This window comes from Phyllobates terribilis, unplaced genomic scaffold (assembly GCF_046119375.1).
Source record: "Phyllobates terribilis strain yellow unplaced genomic scaffold, ASM4611937v1 Scaffold_3__8_contigs__length_932513732, whole genome shotgun sequence".
In the NCBI taxonomy this organism is placed as follows: Eukaryota; Metazoa; Chordata; class Amphibia; order Anura; family Dendrobatidae; genus Phyllobates; species Phyllobates terribilis.
The window spans coordinates 393,453,533-393,476,494 of record NW_027362763.1 but is presented as its reverse complement, the minus strand read 5'-3'; the positions used below and the strand labels follow the sequence as shown (position 1 = coordinate 393,476,494).

The following is a 22,962-nucleotide window of genomic DNA, read 5'->3' as shown; positions in this document are numbered from 1 at the left end:
TGGCAGAAATTTTTGTGCACTGTATGGCACTAAATTACTCTTTATTACAGGTGCTGTGCTATTATTATAGCTATAGCTATTATTTGTATTATTTTCTAATTGCATATGAGAACTAGCTAGTTTTAGAGTGCAATCTATTGTAGCATATAGATAAAGGAAATTACAATTTTACTATACTGATTTGAAATAGTTGATATAATGGAATGCAAAACAGAAAATGGTACTTTAAGCTGCAACCAGCCATATCTGTAGTACCAAGATAATAAACATACTGCTATGTAACAATATCAGCTTCTCTGTCATAAATCCACTGAATTATTAAGTAATAACGAATTTCAGGTAAATTTTTCCCTAACTATTCTCTTAACATTTTATTTCAAAGTAAGTGATTATTTGATTAGTCATAGCTAAATTATTTTCCATTTTGAACAGGAGAGAATGCTTAAAGAAATAAAGCATTAATATACTACTATAAGTATATACCCTAAAAACATAAATCTCGAATCAAGGCTGTTATTTTTCAGATCGAGAATTCATATTGGCATGAAGACCATTATGATATTGTAAAGGCATTTTACATTTGCTGCAGCTATTCAATCATTTAAATCCAATTAATCACATCCAGGTGGTGGAAAGTGAAAGCTACAATTAGAATTTCATATAATTCCATCCAGCATTCTATAGTCAGTCTTCAGCATTTGCTTTATTGTATTACTGCAATGATTGTGTACCAGGGAGCAAGGACATTTGTAAGCGCTAGGTGTATTGTAATATAATATGCAATGCCTACTCACGAATTTTGGTTAGAAAAAACCTTGACATTACACACATTCATGTATTATGTTTCAAAAGATGAGCCTTGTTAATAACAAGTGATTTGCAGCTTTCTAATTCTCTGAAAATGTTCTGTCGCTATTTTAAAAAACACGCAGGATTTTATATGAAAGATTTGAGATTTCTCATTAAAACCTCAATTGGCAATTTTAAAATTAAATTCACCAGCAGGCAGGCAAGTTCATAGTGTTCATTGTACTTAATGCTTATTGTTCCAATTTTGGGCATTTTCCGTCTTTAAGCTGCTTTGAAAGCTTAAAGAGTAACTGTTTCAATCTTTATTTCATACATCATTATTGCATGTTAAAATAAGAAACTTTGTAATATACCTTATCAGGGAGATTTGAATTTTTCTTCTTTTGAACTGATCTTTCAAATTCTATTCAATGGCAAAAGCTGTAAAATCAGTCTTCAGTTAAGACAGATTTTCTCATTACTGAGATAGGTAATGACAGTTGCTGCTTATAAAATTTTATAGAGAGGGGAGGGGGCATAAGGAGGGAGGCACTAGAGGAAAACACAGACAGAAAAGCTCTACATTTCATCCACCCAAAACAAACATTATGATTCAAATATGTTTATACATGGTTGCCCTAGGATCCATTCATTAGCAGCTCTAGTGAATTAGTTTGAGAACGCATGGTAGCAACCTCTTCAAAGCAGAGGATGGAAATGAGAACTGTGTACAAATTGCATGCAAGAAAGAAGAAGCTACTTGTTTCCCAGTACACTGCTTGTCTCCTAATACACTGCTTAACTTCATAATTGGAACAGCTGAGCAGGCAGACAACTATTAGCTGTTAAACCATCAATATGTAACATGGGGTTGTCAGTGGTCCAACTGTAAAAATGGCCACCACAAACAGACTTAGGGTAAGCCACTCTGTTTAACAGATACCAAGGGTTACCCTGACATTCAACTTTTAACACGTGTATAGGTATCTGGACTAAAACTGAGGCCACTAGGTTGGGTTCATAGAGTCAGCTGCTGGCTGGTGGTGCAAGCCGGTAAAAAGAATGGGACAACATTTTAAGGCCGAACAATAGTCAATAAACGAGCCAATATCAAAATCAGGAATAAGCATGTGGCGCCCCTGAGGGTTCGACAGCCACAGGAATGCTGCACTTCTTTAATGGAGTGTGGTGTTCCTCCTCTGAGGTAAGTCCGGTGCGATGGTAGTTACCTAGTTTTGCATCCAACACCACATTTCCACCAGAGGGAGCTAGTATGCACTAGGTGCTGCTCCCCTGGTTACAGGGAGACTGGGGAATACAAAGTAGTAGGAACCAGTTAGCGGGTGTGGGTGGAGGAACAGTTAGTTAGTGACACTTCTAATTTCATATTTAATAGTATGCCATCTTTGTTCCTGGTCTTTTCGGTCTTTCTGCTGGTTCTTTCTGGTCCTGTGTGGACCTGTCCTGTCAAGTGGTCGTACTGTGCTGTCATGAACAGTGTGTTAATGTGACTTCCCTCCGGGAGCGCAGATCCTGTGTGGGCCTGCACCGGCATGGGACACAGCCCTCATACCCCGATCTATGGGACGAGAGGGAGGTTGCAGACGAGGAATGTCTCAACCCGGCCAAGGACCAGGATCAAGAAGGCCCGGGAGCTTTAGAGTGTGGCTCCCTAGCAAATGAGTCCCGGGGAGGATGCAGACGGAGCGGAGTATGCCACCTGTCCTCGCCTACCTGATCTATTCAGAGGGATTCCGGCTGCAAGAGGGGTACCAGCCCCCGAAACCCGACCTCGTACTCTATGTCAAGGACGGGAAAGCCCGGTTAGGCCCTGAGGATCCCGCCGGGCTTGGGATGGAGAGGAATTGCCACCCAAGCCATACACCTGAGAAGAGCTCAGAGGGAGACCCGGCCTATCTACACATGCACAGACGGGAAGGGGTAAAGTCTGTAGTGCAGGAACACTCTGGTGTAGGGATGCTACCTCATACTGGACTTCCACAGAGGTAGTCAGACCCCCGTCCCTGGTGGCCACAGGACTCCGCGAGGAGCAGGGAGAAGCCTTGCGCTGCTTATGAGAACTGTGAGTAAAGCCTTGGAAATTCATCCTTATGGCCTCCGGACTGTTCATTATGCGCCATACCACACGACACGGTGCCCGCACTCCCACACTACTACCCCCCTTTATCCTGCCTTGCCTGCCCTGAGGCCGCGCTCCGCCTGTGGGGAGCAGCGAGAACTTTAGCCGCCATGACATCGGGCCTCAGCGGACTGTTAGCGGCTCTGGTGGCACATCACCAGACACCACATGTGGCGTAGTCGACAATTACCACTCAACCCGGAAAGCCCTAACATCATTTTCAATGTGACGGCCCTGGGCACGGAACGGGTCGAGGCCATGACTGCATCCCCGTCCTCAACATCTGACCCGGCTCCGAGTACCCCATCTTCCCAGGGCAGGGCTTGCGAGCGTCACAAGCACATGGGAATGCAAACAAGGCACACAGGAGTTCAATGTACCTAGTCAAATTTTAACTGACAGTCAACATCAAAATTTCAGGAGCTTAATTAGCTTGCAGCTCAGTCAAGGTCACACAGCAGGGAGCAAACACTGACAAAAGTTAACTCTCCAGCTCTCAGCATGGACAGAACAATAAATCTGAGAGGGAAAAGAATTATAGCTGTCACTCTGCTTTGCCCGCAACGAGAGTGTGGTGCTGTATGGAGACAAAAGCAGAGACAGGAAGGGAAGGCAACAAAGCAGATATCTCACAAACATGTTTTTGTTACAGTGAGTCTGGAGGAGTAGAGCTTGCAGCAAGGTAACTGCTGCTCTTAGACATAGGACTAAGAATTGATTTTTACAACCATGAATGCTATGACAGGACTTGATACTGTGCTAATTCCTCTGATCTTCCTCTTATACCTGGACTGTTCAATCTGCTTTCATCTTCTGGAAGCTTACAGTTATTGGGGAAACTGGAGAAGTGACAAGGAGCTTCTGAGAAATGTAGTCTTATGGCTACCAATTATGGACCGCCCACATTATAAAGAGGGGAGAACAACAGACACGTTGGATAGGAAACCAGATGAAGATGAAGTAAAAAAGATGAAGGAAAACAGATAGTATATAAATACACAATACATCAGCACACTGAAATTAATGAATATATCAACTCCACTATGGCTGTACACATAAAAAACGCAAAGTACTTACTTAACATATTTTTATCAAAAAGCATAAAAGCCATCGAACCATGGCTAGGTATACCTCAATATGGATGGTCCTCCAAGTTAATGACTCACATCTCCATGTGCTCAGACAGGCCACAAATGAAATGGGGAAGAGATAAGACACCAGGCCAAGCTCATAATGAAATGAGAAAATATGGGTATATAAGGCAAGATTACAGACAGTAAGTATCTGAAGGCATGATTAGGTTACTTCAGAAAAGCCTTTAGATGAATGAGTTTTTATAAAAAATTATTCTGGGATACCCTATTTGAAGACACTCATCCTTGCACCATTCTAATAAATACTATATGAACTAAAAGGTAAGTTTTGTGCTCATGCACATGGAATAGCTCTCTGTATAGAACTTGAGCAGATTGTATTATATAGCCATATAGAGCAAGCATAGATGTAAGGTAGCCTTATTTGCTTTGTCGAAAATGGAGCTAATTCTGTCAAAAAGGTACTTTTCCAAAGACTACACTGTTCCCTACAAGTTACTCCTTTGGAGACATGCTAAGCAGTGAAAAGATCTCACAGAAAGCAATCCCAATACTCTGTTAACCCTGGACCCATGTCAGTATGACTTTATGTTTTTTTTGCCACATAAAAGGCAAAAGAAATGAAAACATTTTTATAAAATTCCTTGAGCATGCTATTTTAATTCAAGCATAGCTCAGAAAGCTTTCCTTCTTCCATTTGAAACTGCAGAGTTTGTTGAGGAAATGGTTAGCTATGAAAGTGAACTTATTTTCAATAAATGACGTTTGTTTTATATCCGTTTTTTGTGCCACATGTATTTTTAACATTTTTAGGTTTTTTTGTAACAAAAATCATGGTATGAAAAAAAATAGTAGAATATTCAGCCTGACCACCAGGACTTTTTTAGACTGTTCTTTCAGGAAGAATATTCAGTAAGGCGCCTTAATATCAGTGAAAGAAGGTAACACTTCTATATATAGCTGATAACTCTGGATCCACCAGTCATAATAGATGATATCACAGCTAAATCTACTCCCCCTACCTTGACAATGACCTTTACACAGGCTTTGTAGATGATTCAATACAAAAATAGGGTCAAAGTCTGTTCATTGTAGCTATATACATGTGTTGTTTCCTGAAACAACAGGAAGTTAGAGTGTAAAAAAATCACCAGTGGCCATTGTGAAAATTGCAATATTTCTAGGTTTTATTTTTTATACTGATTATGATATGTTGAAATAAAAAATATAAAAAAATAATTGCCAACAATGTTTAAAAGCTACATTAAAACAAAAAAACAGATATAATTTTCTGATGATTGCGTCCTTTTAACTATACCCAAGAATAGAGAGCTTCAAATGTATTAGATTCCATTGCTTTTAATATGTCATCTGATATACTCAGTTGTTCCAATGGTTCTTAAGGAACTCAGCTCAGTTATTTCTGGGTTTCTGTACAGAATTTTTAGACTCTTACTGTGACAAGTGACTAGCGCAAAGCTAATTTGTTGAATAATTTTCAAATACAGCTCTAGGTCTTTCCTGTATAATTATAGACCCGTAAGCTTAGAAAATAATATGATAAGTGATAGCCAGCATGGTTTATACAAAGATCAGAAGTTGCCAAACTAATCTGATAAGTTTTTGTGAAGACGTGAAACCTGGACAAAGGGATGACTGCAGAAGAAGTGATTTTGGACCCCGCAAAGGCATTTGACACTGTTCCACATAGGCACCTAATGGGTAAATTACAGTCTATAGGCTTAAAAAATAAGGTTTGTAATTAGATTGAAAACTGGCTCAAAGACTTCCGGTGACTACCTCTTGAAGCTCATCAAGAGAATGCCAAGAGTGTGCAAAGCAGTCATCAAAGCAAAAGGTGGCTACTTTGAAGAACCTAGAATATAAGACATATTTTAGTTGTTTCACACTTTTTTGTTAAGTATATAATTCCACATGTGTTATTTCATAGTTTTGATGCCTTCAGTGTGAATGTACAATTTTCAAAGTCATGAAAATACAGAAAAATCTTTAAATGAGAAGGTGTGTCCAAACTTTTGGTCTGTACTGTATATATATATATATATATATATATATATATATATATATATATACTGCTTTAACTTTATTATTACTGTATTTTAGATTTTTCAAGCAGGTGATTTAAAATGGAATGCACAGTCTGTATTGCCAAGGAGGCACTTGAATGGTTTAAATAAACATCCAGTGTTCCATTATATAAGGGTTTAATATGTCCTTGTTATACAAGAGTAAACTTAATGAGGTACAGCTGTTATTGAATCAAATATAAAGAATTTAAAATCTAGAATTAACATGGAAACTTGCTGAAAGAATTTGGTATTGAAAAACAGGTGGCTTAAACATTGTTAAGTACTTCATGCTATGTGGGCAAGTAATGCAGGACAGTTCATTCTTCTTTAATAGATTTAAATTAAAACTTCAAATGTAAGAACATTAAATGTTATTTCAAGGCATGAACATGGAGAACTTGTAACACCAATTGTCTTCCCAAAAAGAAGTGAAACAGGATGCAGGACAGTCTAATTAATGAAGTGTTAAGCCTTATGTTTGTTGCCAATCGATACAGTGATACTGATGCATTTTTTACAAGTTTTCAAAGCCTTAACAATGCTGAACCTTCCAACATCTTTCCTCCATCCTCTACCCACTCAATTTGACCAATTACCGCTGATTATGTCTTCTGACTCTTGCAGCCACAACTGTCCCAGGTTGCATGTGACTCGCCCCCTGGGCCGTGGGGCACTAGAAACCGGGCAATAGGGAGACGATGGGGGTAGTAGTGGCGGCCCGGTCCCGCGGCTCAGGATGGTCAGGCCAATGGTAGTCTGCTACATGCTTTAGATAATGTCCGACTACGCCACCCGTGGATTGCGGTTATTAGGAACCGCCGCTGCAAGGCAGTCCGCTGGGGCTGATGATGAATGCAGCTGGGATGGTGTGACTCCCCACGGGAAGAGTGCGGCCCCAGGGCAGTGTAGTGGATGGTGGGAGTGATGGTGGTGAGAGTCCCAGTACCGGTAGTGCTGGAGGCGCGAAGGAGCACACAGACAAGTTACAGTCCAGGGTCTTTACTCACAGTTCATTTGTTCCGGATCACTTCTGCACAGGTAGTGACCGCCCGAGCCGTGCTGCGTCCACCAGGTGTGGGGCTCGGTCAACTCCCAAGCAGTTCAGGAGCATGGCACAGGACCCCCTTTAATCCTTTCTCTGGCCTGCCTCACCAGTGACCCACTTTTGTCCAGCTGCAGCGGACTTGTGCGGTTAAACGTGGGCCCCGTCCTCCGCTGTCCTATATGGTGCCTTCCTAGCAGGTTTGATGAGGTGTCGCACCAATAGATGATCACGACGACCGGTCTTTGGCTGAGGGTAGTTTCTCCTCCACCAACTTGGGATCCGGTACCCTTAATCTGCCTGACCCTTCACCCTGGATTCTCGTGGGTTCTTAGGGTCCCTTCCACCTTCTTGTTCCTGAGCCCTTCTGTTTCTCTGTCTCTCCTTCTCTTTCTCTGTTCCTTTCTGTTCCGTTCTCTTGGAGCTGAGATGAGCCAAAATCCCAGCTCCCTTTCACCTCCTCCTCGGCCTCTCACTAGGCCCTCCTGGAGTAGAGCTCCTACAGAGCCTCTACTCCCTGTCTTCTCCTCTGGCTGAACTGACCCAGAACTAAGATGGTGCCCACCTTTTATACCTCCCTCTGACCATGAGCCCAGGTGACCAGCAACCAATGGGCTCCTACCTACGCTCAGGAACCAACCCCTATCTGCCCCTACAGCACTGGGTGTTCCACCCCCCTCCCCACTCCAGACAGGGACATAGTCGGTCATGCCTGCACTTCTGTCTAGTGGGAGCACCGTTGAGCTGTCCCTCGGAAATGGGGTGTGTGCTGAATGCAGCTAACTGAGCCCTGGTCCATACTCCATCCTTACCTGGGAGTGGAATATCACACCTCTGGTCTGAGGTGCAATACCCCTGTAGCGGCCGAACCCTCGGGGCGCTACATTCCCCCCTAGTAAAGCACAGCACGTCCTCGGGCTGGAAAAGAGCAAAAACAATTAATTACAGTACATGCAAACTTTTTAAAACTTTTCACATCAGGAAACAGGCAATACGTTTCAATTCCCTTTATGGCAAAACGCTTTTCTTTTCTTGTCACACTATTATAAAACACATACTAATACTTCTGGAACTCTTTTGACATATAAACATTATAGAAAACATTCGCAACACTATTTAGCAGCATATAAAAACTTTTCATATAAAACATTTGCAGGAAAACATTTTTACAACACATTCTTGGATCCTGGCGGCGGTGCAACTTGCGACCAGGTGTGCACTCTTCTTGTAAGTGCAGGAACTTTGGCAAACTTGTAAACACGAGGGACTTGCTATCCCGAGGTAGACGTGGTAGTCTTTTTATAAAACCAGTAGGGGGCGCTTTAGGAAGCGCAACTATATACAAGGGATTGACCGCTCTCAGTCCTCGGCCAGTTTTGGGAAGGGAATGGCTGCTCACAGTCCTCAGCCTGGTAGGGGATGAGGGGCACACAGGTAACAGTTCAATATTTGTCCCAATGGGGACCACATTTTCAAGACGGGAACAGTCCCAAAAACAGTTCTGATACCCTGACGGGTAACTATGTACACAGGTACTTTGCTACATACTAGTAGCGGTGTCCTCCATATGCTCCTTCTTCCTCCTCATATGGCTCTTCTGACCCGTCCGGGTCCTCTTGGCTCTCCTCATAGCCGCGGTATTGTAGCTCTTCCTCGGTGAGCCAATGAACATGTAGGGCGTACGGTCCTTTTGCGCCTACGTGGCGGGTAAAGGCGACCACATCACCAGGGTATAGGTCACGGCCACGATTTCCCTCAGGTAGATGACTCTCAATGTCCCTGCGGGTCACAAAGACGTCGCCTGCGGTTTCTGGGCCCCTGGTGAAGCCCCAGCTGTTCTCCATGTGGAATTTGACTATGGTCCCGGTGATTCGGGGACCACGGGCTGCTTGGGGGTCGTGGCGGGCCTTACCTTTTTGTTCAGCACTCTGGGCTTGGAGCCGTTCCTCTCGGACGCGCCTCTCTCATCGCTCCCGCTCAAAGGTCGCCAGTTGCTGATGACAGGCCTCCAGACGACGGACCGCGTCTGCCTGGGTCTCTTGAGAGAACCCCATCAAGTTCTCGCTGGTGGGGTCCCATGCAAATTGGACGTCCTCCAGTGGGGGTAGGGTGACCTCGACGGGTTCAGGAGCTGCTATCAGAGGCTCGCGCAGGGGCTGGGCCTTCCATGGCTGATTGCCGGACACTTCAGCCGGCCACTCCAGCGGCAGTCCATCCGGACCGGTATGATGTGCCAATAGGTCCACGCCCAGCGATGGTATAGTGGGGGGACCTGATCTGGGAGCAGCGCCCAGGGGCACTCGGCCTTGCGACCAGGCCGGGGGTCTTTTGGCTGCGCTAGGTGGCAGTCCCATCCGGGACAGGGGCGCAGGCTTAGCGATGGCGCCCGGGTCATCCAGGCCTTGCGACCGGGCCGATGATGCTTCTTCCTTTACGGCGCCCGGGGTCAAGGGGCGTGGCGCCGGGCGGGGCGTGGCCGCGGCGCTCGCCGCTTGAGGCCTAGCTGGGAGCAGTGGCGGTGCGGCAACAGGTGCGGTGAGTGGGGCTTCTGGTGCTGCGACGGGAGGCTGGAGCAGGCTTGCGGGTGCTGGGCTTGGGGTGGTGACGTCCCCTTCACTTGCCTCCATCCTCGTTGCTCCCTCCGCGGCGTCGCCTCCGGTCCTCTCTCCTCCTGTGCCGTCCTCAGAGGCAGGCAAACCCTGGGGTGCGGCTGAGGCCTGTCGCTGGTTGGTCTCGGCCTGCCGGGCCAGTTCCTCTCTCCACTCGGTGAGTGCACCTCGCTGCGCCCGGACCATCCTCCGCTCCAGGTCCTCCAGTGCAGCTTGCGCACGCTCCGGGTCTCTGGGGAGCTGCGCTAGGACTTCTGCTAGGCTGCAGAGCGGTTCGGCCTGCAGCAGGCTTTGGGCCAGGAGGCTGATGCTGCTGAGGGCGTCCATCCCCGGGTGCGGTCTGTCTGGACTGATCCAGACCACCCCCTGCCCCGCAGTTTTCTTCTCTTTCCGCCCCCATGGGGGGTGGTCCTGGGGCATTCTGCTGACAATCACTCTCAGGGGCAGCCCCCCCACATTGACGGACATTTCCACAGCCGTGCTCATGGTTGTTGGGGGCGGGCTTCCTCTTTGGCGCCATTCTGGGACCCGGCCCACGATGGGAGGCGGCCTCCTGTGGTCTTTTGGCGCGCACATTATGGCGCTCGTTCTTCTGGGGCGGGCGCCATCTTTAGTACCGTGAAACAGTCTCTTTTCAGGCGCGCAGTACCCGTGGTTAGCGGGCACGAAATCCTGCCGACTACGCCAAAGCTGACTCGCCCCCTGGGCCGTGGGGCACTCGGAACCGGGCAATAGGGAGACGATGGGGGTAGTAGTGACGGCCCGGTCCCGCGGCTCAGGGTGGTCAGGCCAATGGTAGTCTGCTACGTGCTTTAGATAATGTCCGACTACGCCACCCGTGGATTGCGGTTATTAGGAACCCGCCGCTGCAAGGCAGTCCGCTGGGGCTGATGATGAATGCAGCTGGGATGGTGTGACTCCCCACGGGAAGAGTGCGGCCCCAGGGCAGTGTAGTGGATGGTGGGAGTGATGGTGGTGAGAGTCCCTGTACCGGTAGTGCTAGAGGCGTGAAGGAGCACACAGACAAGTTACAGTCCAGGGTCTTTACTCACAGTTCATTTGTTCCGGATCACTTCTGTACAGGTAGTGACCGCCCGAGCCGTGCTGCGTCCACCAGGTGTGGGGCTCGGTCAACTCCCAAGCAGTTCAGGAGCATGGCACAGGACCCCCTTTAATCCTTTCTCTGGCCTGCCTCAAAAGTGACCCACTTTTGTCCAGCTGCCGCGGACTTGTGCGGTTAAACGTGGGCCCCGTCCTCCGCTGTCCTATATGGTGCCTTCCTAGCAGGTTTGATGAGGTGTCGCACCAATAGATGATCACGACGACCGGTCTTTGGCTGAGGGTAGTTTCTCCTCCACCAACTTGGGATCCGGTACCCTTAATCTGCCTGACCCTTCACCCTGGATTCTCGTGGGTTCTTAGGGTCCCTTCCACCTTCTTGTTCCTGAGCCCTTCTGTTTCTCTGTCTCTCCTTCTCTTTCTCTGTTCCTTTCTGTTCCGTTCTCTTGGAGCTGAGATGAGCCAAAATCCCAGCTCCCTTTCACCTCCTCCTCGGCCTCTCACTAGGCCCTCCTGGAGTAGAGCTCCTACAGAGCCTCTACTCCCTGTCTTCTCCTCTGGCTGAACTGACCCAGAACTAAGATGGTGCCCACCTTTTATACCTCCCTCTGACCATGAGCCCAGGTGACCAGCAACCAATGGGCTCCTACCTACGCTCAGGAACCAACCCCTATCTGCCCCTACAGCACTGGGTGTTCCACCCACCTCCCCACTCCAGACAGGGACATAGTCGGTCGTGCCTGCACTTCTGTCTAGTGGGAGCACCGTTGAGCTGTCCCTCGGAAATGGGGTGTGTGTGCTGTATGCAGCTAACTGAGCCCTGGTCCATACTCCATCCTTACCTGGGAGTGGAATATCACACCTCTGGTCTGAGGTGCAATACCCCTGTAGCGGCCGAACCCTCGGGGCGCTACACATGCATATTATAGGCATTTTTAACACTACTCATTAGTCTAATGGTTTAAGAGATTGTACACAGTTAGAAAACTGCTTAATTTCTCCGGAGACAGTATCACATCCATCTATGAGCTGTGTCTGGTATTGCAGCTTGGCTCTACTGAAGTGAACATAAATGATCTGTTGACACATGAGTATCTGTTTATGGAAGAAAGCAGCCATGTTTTTCTACTCCTATGCAACCTCTATATTGGTCTGACAGCTCTGCAGTTTTTGCCAGGGGGACCCTTCAAAAACTGTTGACAGCAGAAAAAGTATAACCTGGGTGATCTCATACAGGTTTAGTGGCTGAGAAATTCACATTTTGTGCACTGGAAACACTAGTGTTCAGGAGCTTAATGTGCACTTGCTTTGGGAAGTGTGCTGCATAGTCCTGCCCATAAGGAAGTACAGCACTGGAATGGTGAAAGAAAGGGCTGTGAAATAAAATGCTGAATTACCTTAAAAACAGTTATCCTCTCTGCATCACTATGCACTTTATATGTGTATAAGAACAGAGACTAAGCACTGTCCCGTACATATGACATGACCAGCGATATACCTTTTTTTGGCCGTTCACCGATACCCTGAGTGTGTGCCTACATGTGTAGAATCATCACTCAGCTCCTGAGTACTGCCATGAGTATACGAAAGCAGAGTACTGACTCTGCTTTCTACTCCACTATAGTCTCTAATGTCCTGCCTAGAAATTGTTTTGAATCGGTGGAAATCTAGAGGAGAAACCAAATAATGTGTATACTAACCAATTCATTGGCCTCCTAGTAAGAAAAACTAAAAGCATTAATCTAATGTTACCCTTTAGCCACACTTATAGAAATAAAAAACTGGTCGAGTAGATCATATAACTTAAGATTCTAACGTTCAGTAATTAGATTCGCAAAATTCAGGGGGGAGATTTAATTTGCATCAAATGAGTTCAGTGTAAATCAAATCTGCTGGAAAGGGGTTAAAAAATAAAACTCTTATATTCACCTCTCCTAGGCCTTCCCAATACATGTTCCTCTGCTGCCACTACTCCTACTTCTTCTGAACGGTTTGTTTTCTTCCTTCTTCTCCTACTGGTCTTCTGTTGGACACTGCCACTGACTAGGCTCTATAGGTAACTTGGGGCATGATGCATGTCAATGTCACACCATGGTTTTGCTGCTCCAGAGACCAGTAGCAGCATGCTTCGAACCACTCAATTGGGCACTCAACATTGTTCTTGGTGATTTTAAGTTTTCATGCAGCTTCCTGGTTTGGGAGGACCATGTCATGAAGCTCCTTGTACACCGTTTATGTTAATGCCAGAGAACGTTTGAACTCTGCAGTTACTGAGTCAGCAGAACATTGCTGAATTACATTGTAGCTGAGTTCCTGTTGTTCTCAAACACGCTCAGTTTTCTATAATGCCAATCGCAGGTGAATGTCAAATATTTAGAAGAGAAGAAATATCATTAACTGATTTGATGCAATGGTGGTATATTATTACAGTACCAAACTCAAATTCAGTAAGCTCTTTAGAATGATTTCTTAATATACAAATGTTTTTTAAGGTGACAGCATTTCTGGGTGTTTGATTTTATCCATCTGTGGCAAAGAGCATGAATGAAATACAGGAATTTAATGATTTAGAGGTATGTCTTAATATTTTTCCTACACAATGTGTCTGTATGTGTGTGCAATTGTGCATCTTTATCTGAGAAGGAAAGAATGAAATACTTGATTGTTTTTCACATTTATTTGTTTTTTTATATAACCACAAAAGACCACTAACATACATTTAAAAATATTTTCCCCATTCAGTAATGATTTTTTTATACATCGGAAATGCTTTTTTTTGCCAAGGGTGGGGCTAGTAACAGTCATTTTGTTTGGCAGCAGCTCTTTGTTTTATTTCTTTTTCACACAGGAAAAAAATATATTTTTGTACCGTGTTAGCCAGTAGATAGAAAAATATTTTGATTTGAGAGTCCTCAGTGGTTGATACCTTTTAATGGCTAACTGAAAAGATGGTAACAAGTTGCAAGCTTTCGAGACTACTCATGTCTCTTCATCAGGCTGGTACAATGTAAAATCTGAAGAGTCACATATTTATACACAATAGGACACAGAGATAATGCAATAGATGAGACAGGTGATGGAAAGCAGAGCTATTACTATGTGAGAGATAAACAGCTCTGGCTATAAATATTTTAGCAGTTAATAGATAAGGAGTGTGAAAGTTTTATTGTCCTGTGACCTGGTCCAGGGTAGTGATGACCCCACAGGTCTGATGAGCACATTCCTTAGTTAATGTAGAATGACATAAATCCATGCGACACATTCATTCCTGCTCTGAAGGTGTCAAAGGTCACCATGAGTTTATATTCCGAGACTCTTCTTTCTCTCTGATATTTGAAGTTACCTTTTAATACCAGTAATTTCATGTCTTTGATGCTGTGATCAGGGGAACAAAAATGCTTGGCTATAGGTAGATCTATTATTTTACCATTTATTTTTCATTTATTTTGTCCATTATAAGGTCATCAAAATCATTTGGGGGCATTTCAACTAGTAAATACCGTTTTTTAATCTGATTTCACCTGAATCTGAAGCTGGTATATTACATTGCATTATATTATCCCCAGTTGCAGTGGAAATGCAGACTCATTGCTGCACAGCAAAGCTGACTGGGTCTCCTGGGATTCAGCAGTTCCTGGTCACTCATTATGCACAGCAATCACATGACCATTCGATCTGGGGCAGGATGCAGTGTTAGTGCTCCCTATAACTGTGTATACCACACTTTTTTTTTTTTACAGTTGTGTATACCACAATCAGGAAGGCAGGGATGGTAATAAACCATCTGTGCCTCCTCCATTGGGGACAGGACTGTATTTGACAGTCGTTCTCCCTCTCCCACAGCTACATAATCACGTGCATCTGCTTCATGATGCAGTGATATTTTAGAGCATTACTGCAGGTTAGAACTTGGATTGACCAGATATTTTTCTTCTATAGGTGATCCAGAAGTTGTTAACAAGAAAAAAAAAAAATTTCTAACAAAAAAAGTGACACCCGTGTTCATGCACCTCTTGAGTGTGAGACTCCTTGCAGTTCTGACATCCTTGGCTTTTATGTTAATGATCCTGCAGACCAGCATATAATGGATGATGCGCTTGTTTTGGCTAATTTGAATACCATTCCACCTGCTGATTTTGATGCTGATTTTGATGCTGATTTTGAGGTTTTGTCTGATTTACCTGCTGGTAATGAGAATGCAGCCTTCACTGGCGGCATCTCGTCTTCTTTGCTACCTCCCACTAGTCCTGGTAATATTATTGACACCTTTCAGGATCGTGTTATCCGGGATGTTGTATCATTGATTTATGTACCCCCGCTTTCTAATTTGTCACAAAATGAGAAATCGGCTTTGAATGAAATCAAATCTTGGAAGGATGTTGTTGTACGTAAAGCAGATAAAGGTGGTAAAAGAGTATTAATTAATAGAGATTTTTATGTGGCAGAGTCATTGTCGCAATTGGCAGATTTCAATACTTATACACCTTTACCTAGTGACCCCACATTTAAAAATAAACATTTATTGAGATCTTTATTAAGAAAATACGTAGAGAAAGGCGTTTTATCTAATTATTTTGCTGAAAAGCTTCTGCCAGAATTCCCATTGAGACCTTATTGGTATACTATACCAAAAATTCATAAGTGTACCAAAATGCCCCCAGGCCGCCCTATTGTCTCTCGAGATATATAGATTGGCTTTTAAAACCGTTTCTACAAAAAATACCTTCATTCATAAAGGACACCGATAGCTTTCTGGTTGCTCTAAAGGAGGTAAACTGGCAACCTGATTTTTCTCTATGTTATGTTCTAGAGATGTTACCAGTTTATACACTCGCATCCCCAAAGCACTAGGGTTGGAAGCAGTAAAAAAATTCCTGATGCAGTCTAATAAAAGTGAGGAATTTTCCTCCTTTATTTTAGAAAGCCTTGATTTTGTGCTCTCAAATAACTGTTTTCAGTTCCAAAACCAATGGTACCGCCAGAATATCGGGACAGCGATGGGCACACCCGCAGCGTGTGTCTATGCAAATATTTTTCATCTTTTTTTGAAACGCAATTCATCATTTCCTGCAAAAATCCGTTTGTTAAGTATATTAGATCTTTTTTAAGATATATTGATGATATTTTCATCGTTTGGTCGGGTACCACAGAAGATTTTACGGCTTTTGTTCAGTTTTTGAACACCACAAATACAGCTAATATGAATTTTACTGCGAATTTTGGGGGACTTTTTCTTGATTTTCTGGACGTTTCCATTTCAATTGAAAATAATACTGTTCACACAAAATTATTTAAAAAAACTTCAGCTGGTAACACTTTGTTACATTATAATAGTGCTCATCCAATGCATACTAAATCTGGGGTTCCATACAGCCAATTTCTCCGTCTGCGTAAACTGAATACTTCTGAACAAACCTTTCTTGATCAGGCTTCAGTGTTGAAAAACAACTTTCTTGCTCGTGGTTATCCTAGACATGAACTAAATACCACACTTGAGAAAGCAAAAAATTTTACACGAGATAGTCTTTTATCAAAACGCTATGTCATCCTTCCATCATGCACAAACGGCTACTAAAAGGTTTGTTTTTCATTTCAAACACAGTCCCATTAATGACATGATTAAAAAAGCCATTTTGAACAATTGGCATCTTTTGGAGTCTGATCCAGATTTATTATCAGTGGCCAAAAACAAACCTATAGTATCCTACATGTGTAGTCAGAATATTGGAGACTTAGTCAGTAAACACAGACTCCCAGTGGAATCTAAAAATTGGTGGCAGAAAAACATTCCCTCCGGGAATTTTAGATGCGATTCTTGTTCTTTTTGTAATCTGCACCTCACGACTAACCCCTTGCATATTGGCCCGATTACATATTTTGTTAAGGATTTCATTACCTGCAGGTCCAAAAATTTTGTTTATGTAATTTTTTGTCCTTGTAATTTTTTTTACATAGGGAAGACTATACGTTCTTTATTTATTAGGATCAGGGAGCATTTACTTTCCCTAGAAACCCAAAAGGGCTCTAAAAGATTTATTAAGCATGTTACTGAATTTCAGAATGCTAACCCTAAATCATTGAGATTTGCTGGCTTAGAAGCGGCTTAGAACAGCTTCATTTTCCCAGTAGAGGCGGCAATCTGAACAAGCTGCTGCTTCAAATCGAAACTAAATGGATCATTCGCCTGAATGCCAATGGTCCATTGGGCTTAAATGATCGTCTGAATTTTTCTAGGTTTTTATGATTCTGTTCTGATTTGTGTTTTTTTTTGTGATCATGTGTTCTTGCTTAATTTGCATATAAAAGGATGTGATGTCATGTTTTGTGTGTAACACAGACCTGTAGAAGCGTCTTCACGCGAAACAGCTGTTGTCTGCTTTTTTCTTCCCCGCTCTCCCTGCTTGCCGGACTTTTTATCCTTATGGAATAAAGATACTGCTTTTAAGGACTGGTGAGTGCAGCTCATTTTTCTTTCTTATGGTTATTTTGGACTGTTCAAACTTTTCTATGAGCTTTTGCACCTGAAATGTTACCAAGTCCTATTTAGGTGGCTGCATTGTACATGTTCAGCTTTGCACTGACTATTGCAGCTGCTTGCAGGTGGTGCAGGTTTTTCACTTTCTTTGCTGTAAGAATAAACCATCTGTGCCTCCTCCATTGGGGACAGGACTGTATTTGACAGTCGTTTTCCCACTCCCACAGCTACATGATCGCGTGCATCGGCTTCATGATGCAGTGATATTTTAGAGCATTACTGCAGGTTAGAACTTGCATTGACCAGATGTTTTTCTTCTATAGGTGATCCAGAAGTTGTTAACAAGAACTATCATTGCTTTTCATGCCAGTATAACAGGAATAAAATTTCCCTTATTTCTTTATATTGCCTTGTCTTCATTTTAATAATAATAAACAACAATAATAATAATATTAATAAAGTAGACATATATCTATAATTGCCATCTTCTAAAATACTTTGGGGATATGCATTTTTTATTGTCATGTTTAATTAAGGATTATTACTATATTCCTTCAGTACCAAATATTGATCTACAGACAGCACCACCTTTTCCTCTAAATATCATGGATGTAAAAATAATAATAGGCCTGATCTACTGTTAGAGAATTAAACCTGTACAGATCAGGATTTGGTTTAGATAGGATTTCCAACTCATCTATTGGTGATTAGAGGGATCATTGTTCGGTAATAAAAAAGCAGAGCTGTAGCTCCTAATTGAGCCATGTAAAACAATCTAGATTATATAAGCACTTTGTAAACTGGATTCTATAGTTGGGGATACACTTTAGAATTCTTTCACTGTAAGGATGAGTTAGGGAAAGGGTATACTTGAAAAATCTCCAGAAGGAGTACTTTTACTGACAAACAACTAACGTAATTTTAATAACAGAAGGTAGTTTACATAATTTAAGTTTTCAATAACAGGCCACATAAGCTGACCTGGCAAACTCATTTTCACTTCAAAGTGTAATTTCTCGAAAAATATCAAAAAAGTGATTACACTCAAAACTTTAGTAACATATAAACTTAAAGGGGTTGGCCACTTTGATTTTATTTTAACAAATGTGGACATGATCTTGTGGAACTAACTTTGATCCCTGACTGCACAGCTCTCCTGTTCTTAATAGTGACAGCTGATAGAGGCTTTTGAGTAGATATCAGTCTCCTCCAATTTAAAAAAACAATGAACATGGGAAAGCTGTTTATTAATTGTAAGACACTAATGGAAAGGTCAGACCACAAGACCCTTAATCAACCGCCATTTAGAGAATAGTAGTACTGTGCAGTCAACTCCTTATATAAAGTGGTCAACACATTTAAATAAAAATATTTATAATTACTTAGGGTACAATAAAATTATGTAATGTATATATAAGATTAACTTACTCTTTGTCCTTCTTTTCCAGGCGGACCTTCAGGGCCTGAAGTTCCCTATGTATATTGGGTGTTAGAACACAAAATAGTAAGCTGAACAACTTTAAACACAGCTAACAAAAACAGTGTTTTGTGAGAATTCAACAATATTGTAAATGACATTTTAAAAAGAATTACAACAAAAATGTGAAAAGATCTGAAATAATGGAGGGACCACAGCACATTCATATTAAATTTCACAACTAAATATAGTGGGCACTTACCGTATCTCCTTTTATACCAGTTGCATAGATCTGAAATAAAATAAAAATATTGCTAATTTTGAGAACTTCCTTGATGACTTCATAGTTGCCTGCTGTTTTCCCTTGTTTTACTAAAATGTAATGTTCAGTAAAAACTTTACCCTCCATCTAATATCCCATATCACTGCATAATTTTCATAATGGACAACTATGGCATTTATTAAAAGGAACAATGTTATCCAGTAGAGATGAGTAAATCAAATTTTAAGAAACATGCAGGTTCTCTGAATTGAATCAATTTGTGATTCGATTTGCAAAAATCACCAAAAACATGCACTCTGCCTTTTTACAAATTGAAGAATATTGAATCAGCCACAAAAGGTTGACATGATTTTAGGTGCAACAATGTGTATTTCACCATAATGCTTTGCAGCTATTGCATGTTGTAGCTCAGCCCTTAAGGAGGGACTATCATACCAAAGACTAGGTAGAGGACGTATCAATAATTTTATTTTAGGGTGATTTATGATAGTGAGAGGACATCAGAGCTCACAGCTCAGCAACAGAGGCAGGAAGAAAAAGCCTTAAAACATCAAATAAATACTATGGACAGTAATGTGTTGTACAATGTTTGCAGAAGATGAGTGTAGTAGTCTATGAATAATATAGAGATTCAATTGATAGCAGAAGTGCTAGCAGAAGCCGGACTGGACTCTGTTACTGATCAGTGACATGGTGCAGTTGGCATTTGTTGTGCTGCATTTTAGTGATGAGCAGAGCGAGCATGCTCGCTACTCGAGATTTACTAGCATGCTCTGTTGTTTCCAGAGTATTTTCAGCGTGCTTGGGTGTTATGTTTGAGTCGCACTGTGTGCATGATTTGCGACTGTTTGACAGCTTTAATACATGTGAGGAATGCCTGTTTCTTAGGAATTCCTCACTTGTATTAAAGCTGTCAAACAGTCGCAAATCATGCACACAGCGTGACTAAAACATAACACCCGAGCACGATGAAGATACTCAGTGAGCACCCAAGCATGCTCGCCAAAAGGGTTAGCAGAACATACTCGCTCATGACTACTGCTTTTCATTTACAAATACACATTTTTTTCATCATTCTTTAAAGTGTTGTCCAGGCTAAAACTACAAATCTGCAGTCACTCTATGTGACTGCACACTTGTGAATCCTCACATTGCGAACAACGTGTGCTGTGAGCACCCTCCGGTGCTGGCGCTGGGAGGGAGCGGTTATGTGACCGCAAGTATACGATATGCATTCCACAAACTTATAGTTTTATACTGGACACACCCTTTAATGTGCTAGGAATCAGCAGGGAAACATCACAATATTTATTTTCGGAACAAAAAATCTGAAATCAGCTTCATTCAGAGATAGTGTGCGTGCTTGCTTGTTACAAGCAATGTCCTGAGCTTTTGCATTCCTTGTGCAATCCTTTGTTGAGAATAATTGTTTTGTAGAAACTCAACTAAAATTCCACAAAATCCAGACATTTAACTACAACTCTATCTCACAAAGTTTGCAAGATACAAACAAATAATTTTTTGCATATTTGCTTTACTAGCAAAATTTTACATCTGTACACACCAAACCAATATAGTTCCCTGTTGCACATGCTGGCTTTTTAAATGCGTACCTATCTAGCTTTTCTTATCATTTTTAAATATATATAAATGAAGACATTTACCTGCCTATGCTTGATTTTGCATAATTGTTTTACTAATCTAATTTGACAACCTTATACGCCACACATATATAGCGGCCTGCAGCCACATTTTTCTTACTGTACATGTATATACCAAGAAAGCATTAATTGCAACATTCTATTTTTAAAGGTGTGAATAACTGGGATTTAAAATATTGTCAAAAGTTAATTATATTGTTGTACAAAAGGTGCAGAAAAATAAAAAGGCACCTTCAGTTTTAGTTTGAGTCAGTGCACTACAAAGAACTGCCTCTCTGATCACAACTGACTAAAAGGGAGAATATTTGGATCATTTTAATTTTAAAAACATGAAGTCTGTCAGTGCACAGTGTTTTTAAATGGGCTGTTGTTTACTAGTAGGTTACCATATATTTTTATGGATCTCTATTATCCAGTAAACATCTTTCCAATGTATCTATATTGCCATTTTACACAACTAAAGTAATTTAACATGACTAGGCTTTAAATTCTGTTATGTTGATATCCTAGATACAAGTTTTCATGTTGCTCTTTACTATATACAGTGGCATGTAAAAGTTTGGGCATCCCTGGTTAAAATTACTGTTATTGTGAACAGTTAAGCATAAGCAAGTTGAAGATGAAATTAGCTATAAAAGGCCTTAAGTTAGATGACATATTTCCTTTGCATTTTAGGCAAAAAATATATACACTGCTCAAAAAAATAAACGGAACACTCAAATAACACATCCTAGATCTGAATGAAAGAAATATTGTCATTGATTACTTTGTTCTGTACAAAGTTGAATGTGCTGACAACAAATTCACACAAAAATCATCCATGGAAATCAAATTTATTAACCAATAGAGGCCTTGATTTGGAGTCACCCCCAAAATTAAAGTGGAAAAACACACTACAGGCTGATCCAACTTTGATGTAATGTCCTTAAGACAAGTCAAAATGAGGCTCAGTATTGTGTGTGGCCTCCACGTGCCTGTATGACCTCCCTACAACACCTGGGCATGCTCCTGATGAGGTTGCGGATGGTCTCCTGTGGGATCTCCTCCCAGACCTGGACTAAAGCATCCGCCAACTCCTCGACAGTCTGTGGTGCAATGTGACGTTGGTGAATGGAGTGAGACATGATGTCCCAGATGTGCTCAAACAGATTCAGGTCTGGGGAATGGGCGGGCCAGTCCATAGCTTTAATGCCTTCATCTTGCAGGAACTGCTGACACACTCCAGCCACATGAAATCTGGCATTGTCCTGCATTAGGAGGAACCCAGGGCCAACCGCACCAGCAAATGGTCTCACAAGGGGTTTGAGGATCTCATCTCGGTACCTAATGGCAGTCAGGCTACCTCTGGCGAGCACATGGAGGGCTGTGCGGCCCTCCAAAGAAATGCCACCCCACACCATTACTGACCCACTGCCAAACCGGTCATGCTGAAGGATGTTGCAGGCAGCAGATCGCTCTCCACGGTGTCTCCAGACTCTGTCACATGTGCTCAGTGCGAACCTGCTTTCATCTATGAAGAGCACAGGGCACCAGTGGTGACTTTGCCAATCCTGGTGTTCTGTGGAAAATGCAAAGCGTCCTGCACGGTGTTGGGCTGTGAGCACAACCCCCATCTGTGGACGTCATGCCCTCATACCACCATCATGGAGTTGATTTCTAAACGTTTGTGCAGACACATGCACATTTGTGACCGGCTGGAGGTCATTTTGCAGGGCTCTGGCAGTGCTCCTCCTGTTCCTCCTTGCACAAAGGCAGAGGTAGCGGTCCTGCTGCTGGGTTGTTGCACTCCTACGGCCCCCTCCACATCTCCTGGTGTACTGGCCTTTCTCCTGGTAGCACCTCCAGCCTCTGGACACTACGCTGACAGACACAGCAAACCTTCTTGCCAGAGCTCACATTGATGTGCCATCCTGGATGAGCTGCACTACCTGAGAAACTTCTGTGGGTTGTAGAGTCTGTCTCATGCTACCACGAATGTGAAAGCGCAACCAACATTCAAAAGTGACCAAAACATCAGCCAGAAAGTATTGGTACTGAGATGTGGTCTGTGGTCCCCACCTGCAGAACCACTCCTTTATTGAGTGTGTATTGATAATTGGCAATAATTTCCATCTATTGTCTATTCCATTTGCACAACAGCATGTGAAATTGATTGTCAATCAGTGTTGCTTCCTAAGTGGACAGTTTGATTTCACAGAAGTTTGATTTACTTGGAGTTATATTCTGTTGTTAAAGTGTTCCCTTTATTATTTTGAGCAGTGTTTATATGTATTCATTTTTTACATTTTAAAAATTACAAAAAG

The 22,962-nt window shown here is 42.6% G+C and overlaps 1 protein-coding gene across 3 annotated transcripts in view; it reads right to left on the bottom strand.

The window, feature by feature from the left end:
* Positions 1–22,962, bottom strand: part of COL19A1 (collagen type XIX alpha 1 chain) — a 1,587,177-nt gene that overhangs the window by 1,122,426 nt on the left and 441,789 nt on the right. For all 3 annotated transcript variants that reach the window (XM_073675502.1, XM_073675503.1, XM_073675504.1), the window contains exons 16-17: positions 18,978–19,007; positions 18,727–18,771 (exon numbers count right to left, since the gene is read on the bottom strand). In XM_073675502.1, the coding sequence (XP_073531603.1) occupies positions 18,727–18,771; positions 18,978–19,007 (75 nt within the window). The remainder of the gene's footprint in view (positions 1–18,726; positions 18,772–18,977; positions 19,008–22,962) is intronic.